The 24383-nt window shown below is 40.2% G+C and overlaps 1 protein-coding gene across 1 annotated transcript; it reads right to left on the reverse strand.

Annotated features, from left to right (window-relative positions):
• Positions 1–1044: 1044 nt before the first annotated feature.
• On the reverse strand, positions 1045–24006 carry rheb (Ras homolog, mTORC1 binding). The gene is made up of 8 exons (XM_072679991.1): positions 23735–24006; positions 20120–20191; positions 13001–13068; positions 12525–12607; positions 9653–9709; positions 9418–9465; positions 3933–4014; positions 1045–1996 (listed from the first exon to the last, which is right to left on the reverse strand). The coding sequence occupies exons 1-8, from the start codon at positions 23784–23786 to the stop codon at positions 1904–1906; spliced, it is 555 nt and encodes a 184-aa protein (XP_072536092.1). The 5' UTR covers positions 23787–24006; the 3' UTR covers positions 1045–1903.
• Between the last annotated feature and the right edge of the window lie 377 nt (positions 24007–24383).

The following is a 24383-nucleotide window of genomic DNA, read 5'->3' on the forward strand; positions in this document are numbered from 1 at the left end:
GTGTTGGATTACACACTCTGAAAGCAAACATGCTTTAATCGATTCCCAGGGCAACTCTATTAGCAGAGAAACCCTTCTCATCTACAGTGCATTGTTTCTTGAAACAGTTTTTTAAACTAGAGTACTAGAAATGCTTGAACCCACATGTAGATATTTAGCTTTATGTGTTATGATAGTTTAGAAAGGATTAATATGATTTATATACATTATAAAGATAATGTATTGGTTATTTTCACTTTACAATAACTAAAAGTTACTAGTTTACTATACATATATAATTATTATTATTATTATTATTATATGGCTTTAAAATATGTATTTATAAAAAAAATCCAAACTAAATTGGGCATGCAGAACCAAATGGATCAATAACAAGGCACTGGCAAATCACTTTTTACTACCCATCCATGATTTTGTAGTATATTTAGATTATTATATCGTTCATATTTTGTCATGCTCATTCAAAACCTTTTTATTTTTAGATGTTTATTTTTTGAAATAATTTGCTTCTGAAAGTTGTTCGTTATATTGTGTACATTCTTTTCTTCTTCTTGCATGACAGAGCTTAATCTAAGGTTTTCTGTTTCTGTACACTCTTAGTGGTGTTTCAGGATGAACAACATGCCTGAACCCTCTTCTTCCAATCTAATGTACCTATTTACCTTGTTCACATGCCTATGACAAGTCTTCACAACCTCCACCACCCAGTCACCTCCCCTTCGCTCTTAACAAATCTTACTCCTGCCTCCATTTACCACAAACAGAAGCCACCTGAACTCTACCTCAAAGTTCTCTCCCCTCTCTTCAGTGTCCTTACTAATCATCATATGCTGATGGCATGGTCCAAGCTAGCAAAATGTCAAATATCACGCTGCATATCGTACTGGCCCATATAACAGAGCATATTCTTAGCCTCACGTCCTCTGTGCATGTAGGTGACAGAAAAGCGGGTATCTAGGTGAATCGTTGTGCTTTATACGTTGTGTATATCAAGCTCATGTGTATTTCCGAATAAACAAAAAAGGCACAGTGAACAACTCCGGGTGTAGTGAAACAAAATGCTGCTTTTAATGATTACAATCAAAAAAGTTAAACATCATCCATTACTAAGGAGAATGAATGCTGGAAACTTTATTGGCCATAATTACTGTTTAAGAAATACAATATACAAATTGATAAGGGTTTGGGAGGACAGAGGCAGGTAGAAAAGAGATGAGGGGAGCTGGAAGGCAGGGAAGTAAGGCTTGATATTTCACCAGGTTTGGTTTGTAGTGGAGAAGAAGAGGAGACTGGGGGGGAGGGGGGGAGAGAAAGAGAAAGAGAGCGAGAGAAAGAGAGAGAAAGAGAAAGAGAGAGGGAGAAAAGAAGGCAGATAAAGGGGAATGGTGGTGTTTATTCCTATAGTGTTATCTGAGGGCTTTTCTGTATCATCCAAAAGAATATTTAAAAAAAAAAAAAAAAAGAAATATTACACAACAGATTTTTTTTTAAATGAAATGAAGAAGTATAAAAAAAGAAGGTTAAAAAGAAAGAGTCAACATTTCTATGGAGGAAAACAGGCAGTTAGCCACTTCAAGTAGAGGGATTTCCCAGTGTCCAGTGTTGTGGTAAGGTAAGGGTAAGGTGGCTGCAGGAGGGTGGACTCCAAACAGACTTTTCTGGTAAACATTTATCATTAGCTGTGCTTTACCCTAAACCTTAGTCTCTTAAAGCCCAACTTTAAGCACTAAACAAACCCTCATCCTAACCTAGGCCAAAAAAATACCCTTACACCCCATTATTACACCCTAACCATAAGATTGTATGACAACTGTTCGCCAGAAAGGTCAGTGTGTGTCCTCCGGTGGTTGGGGCAGGCAGTGGGGAGAGGGCGTAGGCTGAAGGGAGGGGAGGGGGGATTTATCTACATCAGCGAGCAGGATGTCCGCCCTTGGGGGGCTCCACCGTCCATCTTCTCAGCCTCTAAGATTATCCTCTTGAACACTTCCACTGCAGTCTGCCATCAGAGAAGCAAGAGATATCAGTTACTCACAGCTACACCCAATCTGATACACAACCAAATCACTTCTGGACCATTGCAAAAAACATGTTCGCATCTGGAGCACTCCTACTAGAGAAAAAGGGTACTCAGTTAGCCAGTTAGCTTTGCCAATCACTGCTTATAAGTAGTGGGAATAATAGCAGCAACAATTCTGTTAAAGGTAGCTTTTATCTGCCTCACTTTTTTGAGACTTGCACATACACCGTTGGGTAAAAGCGTTAAGACCATTCAAAGGAGACGAGGTTATCATGTTAAGTTCTGGGATGCATGACAGTTCTCATAGCCAGAATGTTGGATGCAGGAGAAATGTTCAGGCGTGAAGACCTGAGTGACAAGGGCCAAACTGATATGGTTAGACAACTGGGTCTGAGCACCGACCAAAACAGATAGATTTGTTGGGCTCTCCTGTTCAACAGTTGTGGGTTACCATCGACAGTGGTCTTAGAAGGAACGCCTTGGTGCCAGATACAACAGGGCATCTTCACAGGTTTTGCTGAGCCACCACTGCCCCAGCAAGATCTTCCCAAACGGCAAGACAACAAATCCATCAGTAACAAAGAGTGTGGCCACGTTCCTCTGTATTCTGTAACCCTGCCATGAACACTACTGCATTCTCACTCAGTGGACCACAGAACTCAGAACTGTGATTTTCAATTATCAGTTTGCAAGCTCAATCTCTCTGTGGACTTTATCAGCTCTCAGAAAATAGATGTGTGTATGGGATCAGGGTTTGAATCCAGGGTTTCTTCTCTACTTCTTACACCTAAGGCTGGAACTCGAGAGCAGCAGGACAGGCTGGGTATGAGTTTACATAACAGCTAAAGCCCACAAGGGAAACTGAGGCTGCAGCACTGTCACTTTCATGTAACTGTAAATATAAAATGTCAGGGATTTACTCGGATGAATACAGACAAGGATGTAGTTTCTAGTCTAGTCTGTTTACATGCACAGGACATTACTGATCTTGCTGATTTGAACAGAATCTCTGGTATGCTTATTAACGATATGGATTCTAAAAGCAAGCTGAAGAAGCGAAGACCGATAACAAGCAACCTCCGACTCAGCACTTGTGGTCCCAGTCACGTGTAGTATACATCCATGCTCACTCCTTCCCTCTCCGCGTCTCACACCGCAGTGCATCTCAGCATGCTAATGTATGACCTCATTACCATAGCAACTGCTTAGCAACCAACCCCTGCCCTTCAACCCCATTTCTCTCCACTGACTCAAAGCACTCACTCTCTTCAGAAAGCCTCACACACACTATAGAAGTATTTGTAAGTATTTGAAATCAATAGCAAAATTTGAAATCATGGTCCTGTATGATCTTGATCTCTCTGATTAACCTCTGTGCTAACCTGAGATAAGCAATTCCTACATAGCTCTTTCTATTCCCTGTGGAAACTCGAAACACTCCAAAAGTACTGCAGACCAGACTGAACATGCTGGGTGAGAGACGAGTCTATGAAGACAGGTCCAGGGACTTGGAGTACATCGCTTGCCTCCACTTAATAAGCTCCAATGTACTGATGCTATTTGCTCAGTAATACGTAAAGGGAGGAATGACTGCTGGGGCTACAGGGAAAAAGGTTTTTGGCATGAAACTTGACCCAATATGCCATTTCGGATGAATTTTAATGCTCATACCATCACTGCGGGAATGTACTGTCCCCTGTCCCATATCCAAAGTGTACTACAGTCAAAAAAACTTGCACAAACTTTTAAAACTGACAAATTGAGTTCATTCAAAGAGGATGAGCTCTGCTAGGGCAAGTTTCACAAGAAAAGCACGATTAGAGAGTGTCAGAAGGACACGGAAGGGCTGTGTGTGTGTTTGTGTTTGACTACAGGGCTGATGAGAAATTTGGACGTGAAAGAGACAGCTTGTTACCTGGTTCTCTTTTGCAGAGGACTCCATGAATGCTGCGTTCCATGATTCAGCCAGCGCTTTGCCTTCTTCACAACTGATAACGCTAAGAGGGAAGAATGCACATGAAGTTAGAGCATGTGATTAATGGTCATCTGATGATGCTACATGTTGGCAAGGTCTGTAACCAAGCAAGTAAATAGCCATATTAAATGTGATGCAATACAATAAGGTTTTAATTAGAGGTGAAAAAAATCAGGTCCAAAAAGTAAAAATCCACTTCTGGACATACATGTTCTGATGCCATAAAATAGTTACCATATGCACAAAGTAAAAAGGAAATTATTTTATGGCCACATTTTGGACCACATGCACCCTGTGGCTGTATTATCTACATGATTCGACGGGACTATGTATCAGTAGACACTCTGGATTAAAGGATTTGCATTAGAATCAAGGTGCCAAAAAAGAAAAACTACATAAATAAAGACAAGAAAAAGAAAACACCTTTTTGACACATCCCTGCTGCATTGATAATGCTTTATTTACATATCTCGTCTCTTCGTCGTCTTCTTCTAGAGCAAAACCCTTTTTTGATTGCTCACAACATAGCTGAGTGACCTTTAATAAACTAGCCTCTGTAGAGTAGAAGACCCACTCTAAAGCATGCAGTATTGCCGTGAGGTAGCAGCTTTAGAGAGCCCCTGCGGTCGGTCCACAGTCCTCTCTTCATTACTTCCCCTGCTGGAGGAACTGCAGATTGGACAGCAGATAAAGCTGAATGTGGCACTCTATATGTGTACTGCTTTATGTGGCCTATTGACAAAACTCTAATGGAACTATTGATTCAGTAAGGCCGTAGAGAACATGCACATACACGCTAAAAACACACAGACACTGGCGCACACACTCGCACTGCAGTCAATGTGGAAACCGAGCAGGTTCAGCACACTGTTCAGTGTACTTTTCAATATGCCCATTACAGAGCCTTGAGTAAATAACACAAATCAAGACTGGCCACAAAAGCAAGATGATTATATTTATATATAAATAATTATATTTGACAAGGCAAAGTTAATATCAATCAGTAATGTACTATTTAACTAAAACCGAAAACTAAATCTATATACATACATATAAAAGTATATCATCTGAACTTTAAAATCTTTATAATATCATACAAATTATATCCTGCTAAAATATGACCCCCATGAGATGTGAGTGTTCTGAAAGCCAAACGATGTATTTCTGGTCTGAAGTCCATGTCAACACAAGTACTGCAATAGTAAGTATTTGGGATATGCTGATCCAATCTAGGTATATTTTAATAGACTCAATATCGGCTATTTTAATCCCAATCCAGATCAGAATCTTTCTTTTAATCGCGGTGCTCAGAGTGCCATCTGGAAGCTTTAAGTCCTCAAGTTGAGCGATTCTGCAACTCTCAGCAGACTCTCTTATGACAAGAATAGTTAGCTCAACAGGCAAGCAAACCTACACTATATGGACAAAAGTATTGGGACACCTGCTCATTGTTTCTTCCAAAATCAATGGTATTAAAACTAGTTTCTTCTGCTTTTGTTGTACTAACTGTCACTACTGTCCATCGAGAACTAGATCTACTAGATGCTGGAGCATTGCTGTGAGGATCTGATTGCATTCAGTGACAAGATCGTTGTCAGGTCAGGATGTTGGATCCCCAATTTATTCCAAAAGTATTGAATGGAGCACCATCATTCCAGAGAATACAGTTTCACTGCTCCACAGCTCAATGCTGGGGGCTGTATACCCCTCTAGCCCACACCTGGCACTTGTCTTGGTGCCCACAGGTTCATGTTTATCTGCTTCAGAGAGTCCTATTCTATTGGCAGTTTTTCCCTGCAGGGACTAGACGTGCTGTGTGTGTGCACAGCTGAACATGTGTGTCAGCAATGGGTGCAACCTAAAGTAGCTAAAGTGGCTGAAACAGAAAGCCATTCATTAACAGGGGTGTCCAGAATTGACTAGTGGGCCAGTTTTGTCACATAAACAGACATTAGACACAGATGTTCATAAAAACAAGGAGAGCAAAAGAGCTGCAAACTGAGATACTGTACAACTGTAGGGTGCAAACTCTAAGTGTAGGAACGCTGAGGTGGATGTGCTGCCTGCAACAGTCTCTCTTCTGCATAAAACAGCCAGAGATCGATACAGTACAGGGCAGAAACTCCTCCATCTACCTCTCTTATTACACTCTCAAGCAAAACGCCTAATCGAAGCATACAGCTCCCAAGTGCTGTGCAAGTTAGAAAGTGAGAAGAGGGAAAGAGAAAGACAGAGAATATATATATATGTGTGTGTGTGTGTGTGTGTGTGAGCAGAACGCACGCATGTGTGAGGATGGTGGTGGAGCAGAATGAGAATGAGGACTTAGACCAGAAATTATTTAAGTGGGAATCACAAGTAATTTAGCCCAGGGCCAGGCTTCTGTGTGAGGATTGTGTTGAAATGGGGTTTTTGGTTTTCAGCACAGAAAAGGAAAAGAAAAGGTGTGAAGAATCCAGACACAGGGCAGCCTGTCTCCTCTTTAATGAGGGGGAATTTCACCCATTACTTCATATCCGGTGGAACAGTATGGAGAGTCAACCCGCAGATATTCTATTTCCTGTTTACCCCCTTGTTGTAGTACACGTTTTTGGAATGTACCTTAGCAGCCTGTTAGGTCAGACACAATGAAGAGACCCTTTGGAGACACAATAGAGTGACTTCATGCAAAGGTTTTCAGAAAGCTTTCTCCTGATGCAGATTCTTACCATGATCCGTCCATTATGAGACTACAGGGAAAAACAGGGCACAATCCAGCACATTTTGGTTTTGGCTAAATATGTCAACAAGCTTAATAAACAGTACTGTGAAGAGGTTTTAGACACCTAAGCCCATTATTTAAAACCATTTATCATGGCAATGAGCGTGGGTTTGCTTGTAAAGACCCCAAATCACATTAGAAGTAAACATAAATACAGTAAAAAGAAAAGTAATTGAGATTATGTGAGCTAGTTTGAAAAACAAGGCTGGACTGCAGATTTTTTCTGGATGCTTCCAGCCAGCGCATGGACGTGTTCAATTCCATCACCAGCTCATCTGATTTAACATCATTAAGCACTGATTTACTGAACCAGGTGTTGGATGACAACTACAAATAATCCTGGACTATCATTAGGAGAGCTCTGGAGTTGTTTGAGTGAACACAGTGATGTAAAACCACTACTTTTAATATGAATGTTAATTGTATTTATTCTAATTAGAGCTCAATCGGCCGATCACAGATGCAAATCGATGGTGGGGTTGGATGCCCTGTTAACCTTTCCAAGCAGACGTGGCAATGCATCACCGTGCAGGGCTTCTGTAATGTTCCTTACAGTGTCTCTCAATATGAAATGCGTATTACTTTACTTCTTGGAATCAACCACATTTAAAATGCTGTGGAACTGTAGAGCACCAGCTGTAAGAGTCTGTGAATTCCTGTATAGAACTGATCTGCGCTCAGAGTAGAAACCCAGCCAAAAACTAAACGCTTAAAAACTCCATCACTGTGGAAGTGATTCTTTTGACTTTAGTTTTGTGACTGTTGTTGCTGTACTTTTGGTAGTGGTCTGCACAGTTTGCTGGCTGTTTTGTGAGGTTAGTGGTGCTGGCTCTGCTGTGTTCTGATACTCACTGTACTGGGTTGAGTGATGTAGTCTCAGTGTGTATCTGGTTAGTGGTGTTATTCTGCTTCCCCCACAAGGTACGTTAGTTTTTTTTAAATTTGACACATTCTACAAATATTTCTGTTTGAGTCAGATACGGTTTGCAGAAAACAGCACTAGGAGCAGAGTACAACACTGCAGTGCACAAGCTCCATAGCTCCATCTAGCAGTTAAACAATGAATTGAAGTGTCCTGTGACCGAGTCTGATTCTGGCTGAAAATCGACAGATACTAAAACATATCCCATTGGGTTTTCCATTTCTAATTCTAATATATAAGTGTTTTACTGAGTTAATAAAACACTTACTGCCCAGATAATGAGCTTTTTATTCAAATTTTCACAGGTATCAGTTTATTTTCAACATAAGCAACATGCACATTCTGGAGGAAGTGCAAATCTTACAACTAAATGGGGTGGGACTACTTGTAAGAGTCACAAAGAGGTTTGCCAAAATGATGCAAAACAAACAATTAATTGTAATACAGGTATGTGATGTTAGAAGCAGAAAAGCTTTCCAACTCAAGTATATAAGAATATTTCAGAATTCATATGGGGGTTTATGGACTTCTCTTAATGTTGACTCCACAGTATGGAGGTTGTACTTAGCCTGGAAAGCTCTGACTAAAAGTTATTTAAATACTTCAAAATGATACTGTTACATGCACGAAGGGGGTGATTAGAATAACAGATATGATAAATTTGTGATCGGTAATAAAAAATACAGAGTAAATGTTAAGCTATATCGTGGATTACTGTAAACATTCACTGCAGTGAATGTTTACAGTAATCCACGATATAGCTTAACATTTACTCTGTATTTTTTATTACCGATCACAAATTTATCATAGTGAATGATATTTATCTATATGAATATGATAAAGAAACCAAAAACTACATAAACGCATTTTACCAAACATTGCTGGTGCCCTGCTCTGCAACAGATAAGCTTTGCTGCGAACTCTGAAAACAACCACCATCAATAATTCCCACCATTAGAAGACAACAATTCACCATCAGCCAAAAACAGTTGCAGCACGTTCCCTGTGTGTTCTGGGAGCTGATGCTGGGACTTGGTCTGACCTATTTATGGGAGCACAGGAGCACCAGACAGCTCCTCCTTCCTCTCCCCCAGCTACATATCTCTATGCGTACATCATGGACCTCACATGTAGACGACAAACTGCACAACCCAAACAGAAAAGGCCTGACTTGATCTATGATGGTGGAAATCTGTTTTATGAGTATATAGACAAATGTGTTCAAATGGCAAAAATAAACCCTATTTTTGTGTGCAAAAAGCTGATTTCTCTGTCAGCTTGTTAAGATTCAAATTGAATCATGAGAATTGTCACAGTACATACTTCTATCTCTCTTGCTTGCTGCCCCTTTCTTCCATTTAATAAGCTCTCTGTGACCCTCCTTGCACCAATATATCGACGAGTCAATCAAAATGGCTCAACGTAACATTTCTTAATGGAATTCATTATTGCCAACAGAGAGTTAAATGCTAATTATAAAAAGAGCTCATTGTTTTTAAATGTATGGTTCACAATCACAAATGGCAATAATCCAGTTATCTGTATTAATAGAATTAATCCAATCCAACCTAGTGGATGAGTGTTTCAGTTTGATTATAACGGTCCACCTATGCCCTTTTCTAGGTTTAAATATTGTGGTACCATGCCATGTCTAAATAATGGTGTCATGTGACCTGGAGGAGATCATTTTTGTGGCCGACTATGTACTTCTCTCATGTGTAAAGTGTGCTAACATGACTTACCGCTCCATGTGTAGATCTTTTTTATTTCCCACCAGCATTATAGGTACTCTAGAGTTAGATATAGAAGATATGATAATCAGTATCAGTATGTATTCTTTTTATATAAGCAAAACAAAAATCTTTCACAAGAAACTGAATAATAACATTTGCTAGAGATCAAAATAGCATTTACATGTACGGTAATAACCTGTAGCAAGTAGTAAGTATAATTCAGATATTACAATGTGATACTTACTGTACTTTACCCACCATATCCAACAATTTTTCATGAATAACTTTTACTACTTCAAAACTGTGAGAGAAACAGAAAGGACAGGAATTAGCAGCGTGAACAATGAGAAAAGCCCCACATTCATACTATAACAGAAGACATTTTCAATTGAGATGGTGATCACAAGGTCATCAGTAGCTGCCTGCTAAAGAGAAAACTCTTGAATTGCTTCCAATTCTTGAATCCACAACAACCAAAACTACAATCTTTCCTACTCTCAGTAATAGAGAGAAAAAAGAATCTAATTTCCTACAGCATAGTCTGTTTATGAGATTTGTAGACACGCTTGCCATTGCAGTAACTGTCATCAAAGTACAGTATAACCTTGTCTGGGTCAAAACTGGATGCAAGAAATCAATCAATAAAGTACAGCATATCCTGTGAACTGCAACCATAAGCAAGTTTCTCATGCAGCAGATTACCCCACATAGTAGCCTGCAAAATCCTAAGAGAATTCATTTCCTGTATTATTTTCTTTGTGATCTATATGTTGTATTAACAAGTAAACATACAGAGCACAAGAACTTTGTTCACCAAGGCCAAGATATGCCCATAGGGATTTTCACAATAGATATAGTATAGTAGTTCATCTACTATGAGCCAATACCAATAATAAGAACAATAATGATGGCAGTGATTGGTTGAGTGTGGTACACGCACATAAGAGAAGATGTTCATATTGATAAATAAATAAATTAACAATAATAATAATAATAATAATAATAATAATAATAAATGATAAATCAATGAACAAGCTAACTGTCATTAAACATCGTTATGCTGTCATTACTGATCGCTCCCATTATTTGACCAGCATATAATTTGTTCTTAATACGGCTCCATATATTTCTTGGCAATTGTGCATATCAGAACTGTAATGTCCTAAAAATAAGTAAGCCAAAGATATCATGAACCATAAACCATATTTTCAATTATTCAGAAAAGACAATATCTGCATTTTCAATTTTACAAATGATGTACTGCATTTTAATTGTAACCCTACATAACTGTTACTCTAGAGCTGGTGATAGTGACGATTTCTACATCCTATAGATATTTATGCATCGGCCTCAGCAGATATGCACACAGAAATGACTGGATATTGCCCCGGGCTCGCCCTGTAATTCTCACATTAGTGCAGCTCTACTTCTAATCTATGTTGGTCTTAGTGTGGCACTGATGATAGACATTCAGAATCAATGTTAACACTCATAAAGGCACATCAAAACAAGTTCAACTGTGTTCTGACAAGGTTCCCCAGCAGTTCTGCATTTCCGGAGAAACCATCACACAGCACGGGGTAGTTAAGCATGTTTCAGTGGAGACAATTTGGCCATTTATTTGTCGCTACATGAATCGTCCCCATGGAGTTAAATGGCAACCTTTCTGCATTAATGGCCACTGAGCTCTCATTAGGAGAAACTTTACAGCATTTTACAGCATGTTTTTCCAAGTAAATTAAAGTCTGGCTTAAATAAAAGGTCTCTGCTGGGCCAAGCTCCTGTTGAATATTTCTCTAGAGAGAACTATGACTTTCCCAAAATGTGACTCGCTGTAGAGATTGCAGTTAGTGCCGTTTTACACAGTTCTGAGACTTGGTCTTATTGCTTCGTCCTTTTACTCAACCTCAAGACATCCATGCCACTCTCCCCATCCAAATAAAAAAACCCAAAATCCTCCACCTGGGCTCACAAACTTATAGCAACATTATGTAGCAATTTTACCTTAAAACAAGACACACATCACTTGAACACTTAGAATGGCGTATTCATCATTCTTGCTTTCTGCACTATGTAACTTTGGAGGAGTGAGCAGGACTTGTGAAAACTGCTGTGTAAAACTGCAGAATCTGAGTCATATTTGTGTAAACTCTGATAATATTACTCTACTGTGTCATTCCACATGCTTTTCACTTTAAATGACGGTTCTGTATAAATGTGTGGAGTGTGTCATTCGGATTACACTTTCCAACTGTAGGGGGAGCCCAGAAGCTAGATATACCTTGCATAATAATGCTTTAATTCCCAGTGGCTATGAAATCAGTTTATCTGAACAAGCTACTTTGAAGTCACCAAGGCAATGCCCCTTTCTAATATTATACACAGCTAATTTACACTAAATTTGTGATACAAAACCACCTATATATGTCTACATATTTCTTTCCTTGAGGCCCACTTAATTTTCCTAACCTTTCATTATCCTAAACGTTTGTTTGTTCCTGTGCCTTTAAAACAGACTTAAGATAAATGAGCTATATTACAACTGCCATTCAAAAAGCACTCCTGAGACCTGCGGTATGAACAGGCAGAGCTAAACTGCAGTTGGTAGAATAAGTGGAAATATGTAAATTGAGTTTTTTTGTGTGACATAAAATACAACAGTGAATCCAAAACGCGCTGTTTTTGCAGCTTAGTTTCCATATATGGGCTGTACGGTATGGGGAGTGTTTGGTATGGTATGCATTAAAAAAATGCAAGGGCAATACATTTTTCCATGGATATGAGCCCTTTGAGAAAAGAGCCTAGCCTCTACTTTTTATCATCAGCATTATGACCTTGCCAGCAACTGTTTTTTTCAAGGAGAAGCAAGGCAGTTGCAGAAGCACATAGCTGACATGTATTTTAAAATAATGAAATGTATGTTTTATTTATAGATGTGACTACTATATTAATATTAAATGTCAATAGTAATCACCATTGCACAAAAGAAAAGAGGCCTCCTCAAGTAATCAGCATCCAAAAAGTTAAATACGTTGTCCTTTAAATACAACACCATCAAGGCCAAACATCTCATATGATGGCTAACGGATGAAAGAATGAAACAGCAGTCAACCTACCTTTTATTTGAGGTGACTGAATAGACCAAAATGTAACCGTTGATATCTATGGAATAGGTCTGAGGGAAAATGGAGTATTCATCCTGAGGAGAAAGAAAAGGGTCAGCAAGGGAGTAAACAACTGAGAGAGTTAATCATATAGGGTCAATGCATGACATCAGTCAGCTGACTGTCAGAGTTCATCAGTTCAAGGCTTCACTGCGCTGCACTGCCCTTTTATATGGCCATGCTGGGCTTCCTTACGGCAGCGCATCTCGGCTCACTCAGCCGTGTGACTTCTATTTCCAGCTCAACCACCCCTGCTTTGATTGAATTTGAACCCATGTCAATTGGTGGGCAACATAATGGGATTCCTGGGCCACATATCTAAATCTGTTACTGTGTGTGTGTGTGTGTGTGTGTGTGTGTGTGTGTGTGTGTGTGTGTGTGTGTGTGTGCGCATGTGAGGAGAATTCTTGGTCAATACACATTCTTACCTGCCCTGCTGTGTCGACCAGCTGCAGATGGTACTCTTGGCCATTGACTGTGATCATTTTAGTAAATGCTGAAGAGGAGAGAGAAAAATATGGGTTGGAGATGGAGAAAGAGGGAACGAGTGGTCTGAGCTTTCTGCAGAATGCAGAGAGAATCAATACAAGATCAAATTCTGAGGTAAAGAAGAAGAAGAAGCAGAAAACGGTATCAGAAAACTGGTCTCTTGAACATGCTCCATTAAACTAAAGCCTACACTGAAAGCCTATACTTTAGTTCTTGTTCCAGTGACCTAAGCCTAAATCATTTCAAAGTGCAGATTATTTCCAAGTCTAAGAACTCATTTTACAATCAGAGCTGGAGAGCAAGTGTGTGAATGAACTAAATCCAAGATGGACATGCAAACATGCTGGCACTGGAAGATGGTCTTAAGCTGTGCTTTATACGCAACAAAAATCACTTTGCATAAAAAAGTGCAGTACCTTACAGCCTGAAGCTGCGACTGCGATTTCTCAAAGGGCTGAAAATCTGAGACACAGCCGCATACAGCACTTTGAGGACATAGCACATCCCTGAGGACAGGGCTAGCCGCCAGCAGCAGCCAGCCCGACAGAACATGGGAGAAAATAGCTCAGCATGGAGCCAGTACAGCTAATGCCATTACTCAAGCCTCCAGACTCATTGAGAGCAAATCACTTCTAATACAACACAACCCCCACCTAACCACCTCCTCTACCTCCTCCAAAGTCAAATTAGCAAGTAAAATTACCAAAAAATAGGAAGTCAGTCACTGGCAATAACGAAGCTACTGCCTACTGCAGCCAGGTTAGGCTTGGTATTTCAAACATATGTGGCATGGAGAAAAGTGTTGAATGGCTCGAAGGAAGGCATGGGAAAATTGCTATTTGTATAACAGAAGAAGTCTGCCCTTCATTGTCTCTTTAAGATCATTCATTTACATACTTGAATGTAGAGGTATGAGAAAATTGTAACATATCAAAGTATGTCTGTAAAGTAATACTATTAATTCTCAAGAACACAGCATAGCGCTTAAAACGTAGACTCTTTCTTAAAATGAATATAAATTAAGATTGTATTGCCAATGGTTCTTGCCAATACACAGCCTTAATGCAATAACTGTCCATGATTACAAAAAGTGAATAAGAGGAGCCATGTTTCAATAAAGGTTAAGTCACAAGCAAACAAACTGTGACTTTAAATGACTGTCCATGTGTGTAATTTACAGTGTGTAAATACACACCCAATACAGGCCATGTGAAAACGGACTTGTGAAATGCAACATAAACATGTACACAACTACCTTGTCAACGTGGATGTCTAATTGGGGACGTTTTTAGTTGCACATCTACACTTGTTCTTGTTCTACACACCAAGGGTTATCTGAAATGAGACCACTGAAGAGAGCATTCTCAAACAAACTTGGCCCTAATACTTGAGACCGCACCCAGAATTGATTCTAGGCTCATTATCAAAGCAGAAGAATAACTTCTGAACCATGCATCGATCCATATGCATCCCATCATCAAGATCTTTAGGTACCAACACTCCAACCACAATGAACAGCAAATATTGCTGGGTGTGTGAGAAATCCTCCTGCAGGAGCATGAATCTTTCTTGCTTGAGAAAATTTCCTTCTAGCCCGTCATTCAACGCACAGTGCTACAACCAAACCTTTTTTCAGACATGACGCAGTCCACGTCAGGGTTCAGTTGACACAAACCCCAGACCACTATTTGCAGGAGGACTGAGAATTAAATCTCTTGGCCACATTTAGGCTAAAGAACAGCTTCCACACATGACCAAACATACCAAACTTGAAGGCAAGGGTGAAATGCCCTTTATATTTTATTCTGATTCTAGTATGAGAGGAGGATAGAAAAAAAGCACTAAGCTGACATCTCAGTCTATTCTCTACATTACAACAACCACCATCATCATCACACTGCTGAGGTCAAGCAGCCCAGGACAGCAGCCACTTTGGACAATATACAACTAGTGTTGCATTATGTATTCAGTTTTGAATACGTTTTATTTATTTATTTTTCTTTATTTAAAGAAGCAAACACTACACGGTCATTGCATCCCTGTACACTAGTCTGTACATGATGTTACCATTAGCATAATAAAGCAGATAAGTATTGAGTAACACATCGGATGAATGGCAATACAGTGTAATGAAGGTCAATGTGGACAAAAGTATTGGGACACACCTCTTAATCACAGAATTCAGGTGTATCATTCCGTCACATTGCCACAGGTGTATAAACTCACGCACCTATCCTGGCATGCCTTTACACACATTACTGAAAGAATAGGTGGTTCTAAAGAGCTCACTGAAGACCAGTGTGTTGCTATAATAGGATGCCACCGTTGCAACAAGTCAGTTCGGAAATGTCTTCCATCCTAAATATTTCACCATCAACTGTGAGTGATCGAACTAAAATGTGTAGGTGGTTAGGCACCTCAGAAAGTCAGCAATAACGTGGCAGACCACGCAAAGTTACATAGCGAGGTAGGCGAGTGCTGAGGTGCATAGTGTATAAAAGTTGGCAACGCTCTGCTGACTCAACAACTGCAGAGGGGGAACTAACTCCATATTAATGCCTGGAGGTGTAATGTGTAGGTGTCCCAATTCTTTTGTCCATATGTTTAGGAAATACATTTTTAGCTTTTCCATCAGATCTAACCCAGCCCCACAATTTTTTCAAAGTTTGCTGTTCTTTTTTCAGCTGCTTTGCTCCACTACACTCGGTCTTGACTCTTACATCATTTTATTTTACTTTTCCTATCATGAAAATGGTATAAATAGGCACCTGAGAAAGCGAATGCAGTTTACCTTTATGGTACACGTTGGCTTCAAAGACCATGTTGTACCGTTCAGGGTACACTGCCATTGTTTATACCTCAGTAAACAAAAAAGGCCCTGAACGGCACATTCTTTTTCTGACAGTGTAAGCTGTATGTCTAACACTGTAGTGTGCAATTTCTTGTGTCGCAGAATTGAGGCTACAGTGATCTCCAGCTCTCCGCAATGCTTGACAGTCTCCAAGATGAGGTTCATTACTCCAACTGCAATCTGTGCACCTCCCACAGCACACATCAAAATATGTTGTAATATTTAAGTGGCATCCCATAATTTAAGATTTGTGGATTTACTGATTAAATGTCCTATATGATACAATGTAGCAATTCAGATGATGAAGAACAAGCAATAATGCATTCTGTAATGTCTATGTAATGTTTCAGCATCTGCCCAACATGTGTGCACAAGGATAAGTTTAATGATACACAAACTTTGATTTAATACAATATGGTGATGTCGTCAGATCATACATTGACAGCATGTCCCATATAACTTCATATGTTCATATGTTAATGTTAAAATGCTAAAGTTGCTTATTTTTGTATACAACAGAGACATGCTGATGCACATTTTCATGATTAGACATTTTGAGGTTGGGGTTTAATTTTCGATATTTGGTATAAAAATGATTCTACAGGAGATCATAAGACAATTACTATAATTCTACAGTGTAGTTTTGCTCACCTGCCACCTGGACCTCTAACAAAATACTCCAAAAAAATTTGGAGGTCCTTTGATGTCCTTTGTATACAATGTAAGGTCCTTCACCTGCCTGCTCACTTTACTGACAGGTTGCACTAAGATGCCTAGTTTTGATCATTCAAATCTGTTTGACACAAAGCAGCTTTACACAATCGGTAATTAGTAAAAGACAGAAAAAAAGAAAAATAAATAACATAAGACATGAAAAATATAAGACACCCAGTGAGCTAGCCAACGGCGACAGTGGCAAGAAAAACTCCCGCAGAGCTGGAGGAAGAAACCTTGGGAGGACTAACAAGGGGGACCACCATTGACTGTGATTTAAATAAAATAACTCTTGCTTAATTCAGATTGGCCTCCCTGTATACTGTATATGCCTGAATGTTTGAGGACTTCTAATGAATGCATTCAGCTACTTTATGTCACACCCGTTGCTGACACAGATGTGCAAATGCACACACACAGCTTGTATAGCCCCTGTAGAAAAGCACTGCCAATAGGACTCTCTAGAGCAGATAAACATAAACATATTGGCACCTAAAGCCACCCCCAAACAGTGAGCTCTCCATCCAATATTTCTTGAATGAGCTAGGGAGTTTGGGAGTTGGAGGACGAGGTGGGGTGCTGATCATTCAACATCCTGACCTCACTAATGCTCACAGCAATGCTTAGAAATCAGTAGAAAGCCTTCCCTGGAAAATAAAGACATTTACTCAGCAGCATAGACTTGTTTAATACCCTTGATTTCATAAGAATGAATGAGAAGGTGTCCCAATCCTATATAGCGTATCTGTACTCCCAAATGTTCACTTTTACTGTTTCTTGCAGTATCTCTCCCATGTCCAACAACAGGAACAGAGTACCTGTTGTCTGACTGATGCTGGAGCGAATCTTGTCAATGCTGACCGCAACTATATGCTGCAGCATGCCTGTCCTCTAGACCGGTTTCTTCTGTATGCTCCTGCAGTTTGAATTCTGTAATCGGCAGAACAACTTAACCCTTAACCCTAATTATTCTCTGTTCACCTATCTCTCTCTCACTTCGAAATGACCTGTTACTGATGTTTGCTGCCCCAACTAAGTTATCTACCTCTTTGATGGCTTGCGGCTTCGATAACGTTCTGCTCCAGATCCTCACGTTGGTTTGTCCACAACTGGATGATGCTGCATAGTTGTACATTTGACTGTTCTGCATGGCCAACAGTTTTATCCCCTTTCTTTCTACAACAATACTTACTATATGTCCAGCACCAACCTTTATTCTCACAAACATGGCTTGCCACAGTTCTCCATTATCTCACTTTATTCAACCATTATTTTACTTCTTATACTATTTCCCGGGTTAACGGGTTTCCCTGAGTCTCTGTAAACCTGCTTTTGGACACCCTTTGTGAAAAGCGCTATACTAATAAATTTAAAACAAAGTTTTCACAAAGATGCCCTATTGTTTAAAAGCTGCATGTTTGTATTGATGTTGAATTTAAAACAAAACTATTTCTGACAGTATTCTTTTTTGAGAAAGTCCCAATACTGAAAACTTACCACTCTCAAACAAATTCACTGCATTGTGCATTAAAGCATTGCATTGTGCATTAAATTTTTTCAGCTCCAAGTCGCCAAACCCCAATGCATCAGTTTTAAAACACCAAGCAGATACGCAAGACCAGAGTGGAAGGGGCAGAGCTTTGTGTAATCACTACGCACGTGTGGAGGAGGTGTTGCTGACCCACGCCCCTACTGTATTAGGGGTCGTGTGGAACTTTGCGGCGGGCTGCCTTATTTAAAACTGTGTCCGACTAATCCATCTGAATCACAGCATTACCTCACAAAGCCCTGCACACTACTTGCTCTGAGTAAAACTGTAAAATAGCCTACCAATAAGCCAGGCAGTCACTCTAGCTGGCTTAAGGCAAACACTATGAGCCCATGAAGGATTTTCATGGAGAAAAAATTAAAGCTATTTTTCAAAAGCTGTAAAGCTAAAAGGCTAAAAATAGTCCAATGTTACCACTCTGTCCTCTCTAGGAGTAAACCTACTGCAGGTACTTATCATGAGCAGAGGTGCAAAAATGTGTCAATGACTGATCTAAATGTAGGGATTTAATTGCAACAATTTGACAAAAATGATAAGTGTTTACAATCTATTACAGTAATAAATAAATTATATATGTTTTGGCTAAAATCAATTATGAATAATTCTGAATAATATAAAAAAACAAGTTGCATCCTGGAGATATAATGTGATCAAAACTAAATCAAACTGCCATGACGCCAGAGGTTTATTGTCCTACTCAATACGGAGTTAGCACTTTAATGTGATACTGAAGGCTCATGGTTTCATAATCTCCCTAACCTGTATTCATACTGTGAGGGAATCACTCTGGGGTGACTGAGTTTAAGGACAATGCCAGTAGTGTTTGCATTAGGTGGCTCCTCAAAGCCATGGCCAAACTGCATTAAGAAAAGACACTTGAGCTGGTCCATGCTGTGCTGCTGCTGATTTTCATGTTAATAGTTGGTTACCAAACTGCCTCCTCTGCGCTCCCTAATGAGGAGAAGAAGTGCTGATTGTGCCAGAGCAAGACAGAGCCAAGGCAACACTGAACCTTACAGTTAGCCTCATGCTGCCATCATATCCACACTGTTGCCTTCAGTGAAGAGCACAGGACTGAAATACACCTGGCCTTCCTCCAGGGTCTGCAGACAACCACACCAACAATCACATCATAAAGCAGCAGCAAAAGGAAAATGGGGTCTGCTGGAAGGTGATCTGAGCAGTCATTTTCATTATCATGCATACAAACAAACGAAAGAATGGGTCTCATCCATTTCTGAAAAAAATCTAGCCTATAACATCACACTCTTACTGTGTGATCTAATCATTAGCTTTGTGTTTCTTCTTGTGGGGTAGCTGAGCAGTAGTCCATCTTAAGAAAAGTGTTTCACTTTAAAAGGGCCCAAATTATGATAAACCCATCTTTCAGTACTTGTGCACAGGCATTTAATTATGAGTGCCTGCCAACCCACAAACTGAATTGAGACAACCCAGACAGTTTTTGTGGGTCAGATTTGTCTCAGCTCCCTATGTTACAATCTAATTAGAATTAAACCGCCTTCACCCGATCTGAGTAGCACCACCCACTAACTTTGCAAAGACAGAGTTTCAAAAGGCAAATGCACCAACCCTGATTTGAGTATCTGGAATCCCAAGGACAAAAAGGCAGGTACAGCAGACTACAGAACGAAAGAGATGTGAACTAAAGGTGAAGTAAATGTTAGCTAGTTAGTATAGTACGGGAACAAATGAGAACAAACATAAAACAAAGTCTAATAATCTAGAAACGCATTATAAAAAAGCTCACAAAACACATTAAATGCGTTTACATCTTATTACTGTAAGGCCAGTATTGCAATAACAATTAATAAACATTGCACTACCATAGCCTATGAGACCAATTACTGGATGACTGGGCAGGCCCTCTTGTCTTTCTTTGAATCTGTCCTGGTCTGCTATATTAAATTATAAATATACACTTACTGTTTTCTATGGTTGGGTCATATGAGTCCACAAATTGGCCTTCCACAAACTGTATCGTCAATGAGGACTTCCCTACAGAAAAAAAAAAAGAAATCATTATGAATGATCAATAACATTTAAGTCAGTCCATTCACAGCAGGCTACATTCACACAGCCTACACAGAAAACACTCTCAGCTGAAGCTTTAGGTTCTGGTAAATGTCAAGCGTTGCCCAGAGACCTCAGCGTTATGTAACCCATTTCTTAGCTCTCCCAGTAGCCTGACATGTGGGTTAACAGCTTAGACGCTGCACCGGGGCTAGAATTATCGCCACTGTTTCATATTACTAATGAAGGTCGAATAAGGTGTAAATAGCATTTTGCATATTTCATATATTAATATATATATAGAGCAGTGTTGTCTTTATCATTTGTCTGCTTCCACAGCTAATTCATGTGTAGCACAACAGTGTAGAGCTGTAGTAGCAGCAGCAGCACGAGATGTTTCACACTGATGTCTGCTGCCCAGGCGTGTGGGCAGAAATGTCCTGCAGCCTGTTGCTATAACAACCGCTCGCTCACATCGGCATTTGTAAAATGCGAGTCCTCATTCAGAGGGAAAAGCCCACAGGAACACAAGGGCACTCAGAGGAAGACTCAGCTCACTGAGAGCTGAAGCTAATTTTTGCACAGAGTGGGAATGAATGTAACTGCAGTCTATTAGCAGGTTAGACAACAATGTTAAACGTTCAGAGATTCTGTGCTGTAGAGCTTGAGCAAAAGACAGGATGAGCGAGTCAGATGGAATTTAAAGACTAAATGTAAGACTTTTCAAAACCTGAAGGTCACTACATTTACTGAATCGGTTAGGCTTAATATTTCTGCAAAAAAATTCAACCTCCTAACTGTACAGCGGTAAATGACATTTCAGAAAACAGACTTTATTTTCCAAATTCTGGATTCAATTAGTTTCTTTACCTGGTTGATTCTAAGCATTCATACAAGCTGAAGTGGATCACAATAATAATTTGCTGATATGACTGCACTACAACCAAAGAAATTTGTTTTTTGATTCCACGAAAACATGAACAGTACATCAGATCTGACAACTTATCAAAATGTCACCACATGCAGCAATTCCTGACACAAGCTAAATTTGGAAATCACAAAGGTACTGGAGTCCTTCGGAACCTGGAACCTTTAATGAACACGCATGTTAGTTCGAGCATCTTTCTACCTATAAATAGGCACTGCGACAAAGTTGTTGGGAGGGAACGGAGCATATGGCTTAGACTGAAGAGAAAGGCCAGATGTGGGAGGGAGCTTACAAAAGGCACCACACAATGAAGGGAATGCACAAGGAGCAATTGTACAATGCCATGGAAAGTGAAAGAAACTTCTCAAATGACTGCAGTGTTACCATATTGTCAACAGATGTTTAAACATATCCACTGAAGTCTGGCCTCTACTTTTCCACTGAAATGAAGAATCTCAGCCAGGTGATGAAAATATGCATCAAGTGATGAAAAACAAGCGTCAGGGTCCAAGCATCATGTAGCTAGCTTTACAGTTTTCTTCAAGTACTGATGATATCTAAGTTGACCCACTTACTTATATTGTCACTGCGTGAATGGAGCAGAAGCTTGTGGTTCTGCCTGAGAAGTCGGTTGTCAGTGCTGGGGTGCCACAAGGTTCCATTTTAGGCCTCTTATTGTTTATCATCTATATTACCAAACTAAGCAAAAATATTTACACTGCCACTAAGAACTTTTATGCAGATGATACTATTATTTATAGCTGTGCTTCATCACTAGCAGAAACGTTTTTACATTTACAGGAAGCATCTGTGACTATTCAGTAAAATCCTGATTAGTTCTTAATGATCACAAAAAAAAAACCCAAAATATGTGGTGTTCTCCAAGAATTCTCAAATGTACACACTTTTATCTTATAAATATTTGGGGTTTTATGTTAGATGATAATCTTTGTTTTAAATTGCATGTCGAACACAAGAAGCTAAAGATAAAACTGGGATTATATTTTAGGAACAGCTCTTGCTTTACTCAACAGGATAAGAAAGAATTAGTTGAAGCTACATTTTCACCAATTTTAGATTAGGAGGATATTTTACATAGACATGTCCCAAAACCAACACTGCACTCCCTGGATTCTGTTTCTAATACGTGATGGTTGTTCAACTCATCAGTGCTAACTCTATTAAATGACTGGTTGGGTTCCGCCTTCAGTACAACAACAAATACACTGAGCTTTTTTTGCATATAAAACAATTACTAGTCAGCTTCATTCATACTTGTCTGAAATCATATCAACAAACATCTGGGTGTATAACATTATGTACAAATAACTGTATAAAATTTGACTTTCAAAGAAAGCGTGTGCATATCCCTTCTAAATAAAGCGAGGACAAATGCAGGACATATATGCAGGAATTTTTTTTTTCTAGCAGTGTTCAGACAATCATCTTTCATGTTCTCAAAATACACATGCAGCCTTCACATATAGACACCAGGGCAGAGCTAGGATCAAACTCTGACTGGTCCAAGGCCCAAGAAAAATGTCTGCAGTCTGTTTAGGCCATACTAAATCAAGTATTTTGGCTCTCTACGGAACAGTTGGGCTGCACTAGGTCACACCCTAGCTGCATAGTTGAGACATATCCAAGTATTCCTCCCCTAAAGTGAGGGGGTTTATTATGGGAAGTCTCCTGGGACTCTACCGTTGGCCCTACCTGTAGCGATGGCTTCTAGAGCTGTGCTGTCCCCAGTATTCAGCCTCACATCTTCCACCACTACCATCACACTGTGGATCACTGAAGAAATCCTCCCACTAGCTATTCATGCAGCAGCTCGTACACGAGGAAACACAGCGTCATCCGGAGATGGGAGACCATATAGGGTCAATGTAGGGTTAATTCTGGCTGCTAGTACTATACAGATATGGCCAACCCGCAAGATGAGGGGTATTTCATGCAAGGTCACAGAAAGCACCGCATGTCGTTTTACTTGAGGCCACTGCTCTTAACAGAATCACTTCCATTTACGTAGACGCACCTGGGATGTAACGATACCCAAGGCCATAAACTAGCCAACTGGCTATACACCCATGGTGGTAACTCCAGGTCCAGAAAGTAGGAATCCACCCCTGGATTTCTGTTCCGACCGTCTGAACATCTCTGCAGTAGCAGAGCTGCCCTGGCAGTAGGAACAAAATCCTGGGGTGGAGTTTTATTTTCTGGCCCCGCATTTGCCACCCCTGTGGCTAACTCGGACACATCCGTATATCCGTCGTAAGCGGTGAATCCGCAGCGATATTGCTCAGACAGTCGAGTCTCAGCAAGACAGCTAGCTAGCTTTTTAGCCAGCTAGCTGAATTGCGCACTCACACACAGGGGCGCGCGCGCGGCTGAGGCGGAGTGTGTTACACACGAGTGACATTCAGCTGATTCCGTTCATCACAACAGGAATCAATGAGCGGACAGCAGACGTGAGAATCTGACTTAAGCCAACGTTAGTCCTGTGTCTCTCGTCTACTGGGTCAGTCTGCTAGTAGCCCTGAGGGCGGCCGAAAACGGCCCGAAAACGGCCAACTGTCTCCGGTCCCAAACACATCACTTACCCACGGATCTGTAGCCCAGGACGGCAATTTTTCGAGATTTTGGCTGCGGCATCTTTTTTTTCTTCCCCTAGCAGCGACACCACACCAATATCGACATAAAGATGGCTTTCTGGAGCCGCCGCCTTTACATTTACTCAGTCTGCTCCGTCGACTTGAAACAGTGAAAGTTGAACCACGGAGAAACGCGTCGCTTCTTCCAAATTGTCCGAAATTCTGTTAAATTAACGGGAAAGTATTCGGGCATCAGTATCCTCTCTGCGTCACTCCCCGAAGCAATCCTGCGTAAATTATTCAGGAATGTCTGCACTTGGTTGGTTGCAGGCACACTAGGAGGCGGGACTTTCTGTCCTCCTCACACTCCTATTGGGTGACGTGTTCTCCTCGTTCTCATTCACGGGGAATTCATTGGACGTTTTGAGTTGTCATTGACGACAGCAGTAGCTTGCACGCACAGCTATGGTGTACATACACACGCACGCACGCACGCACGGCGAGTAGCTGTTTTGATTATGCATTTAGCCAAGCTGTGTTGTGTTCCTACAGGCTTGGTGTACATACACCAATATTTGTAAGATTTATAATAAAAATAATGCTGTACAAAACATCACAAATTCTTTATCCACAACACATACTATTAAAACGAACCGAG

This window comes from Salminus brasiliensis, chromosome 5, assembly GCF_030463535.1.
Source record: "Salminus brasiliensis chromosome 5, fSalBra1.hap2, whole genome shotgun sequence".
Taxonomy (NCBI): Eukaryota; Metazoa; Chordata; class Actinopteri; order Characiformes; family Bryconidae; genus Salminus; species Salminus brasiliensis.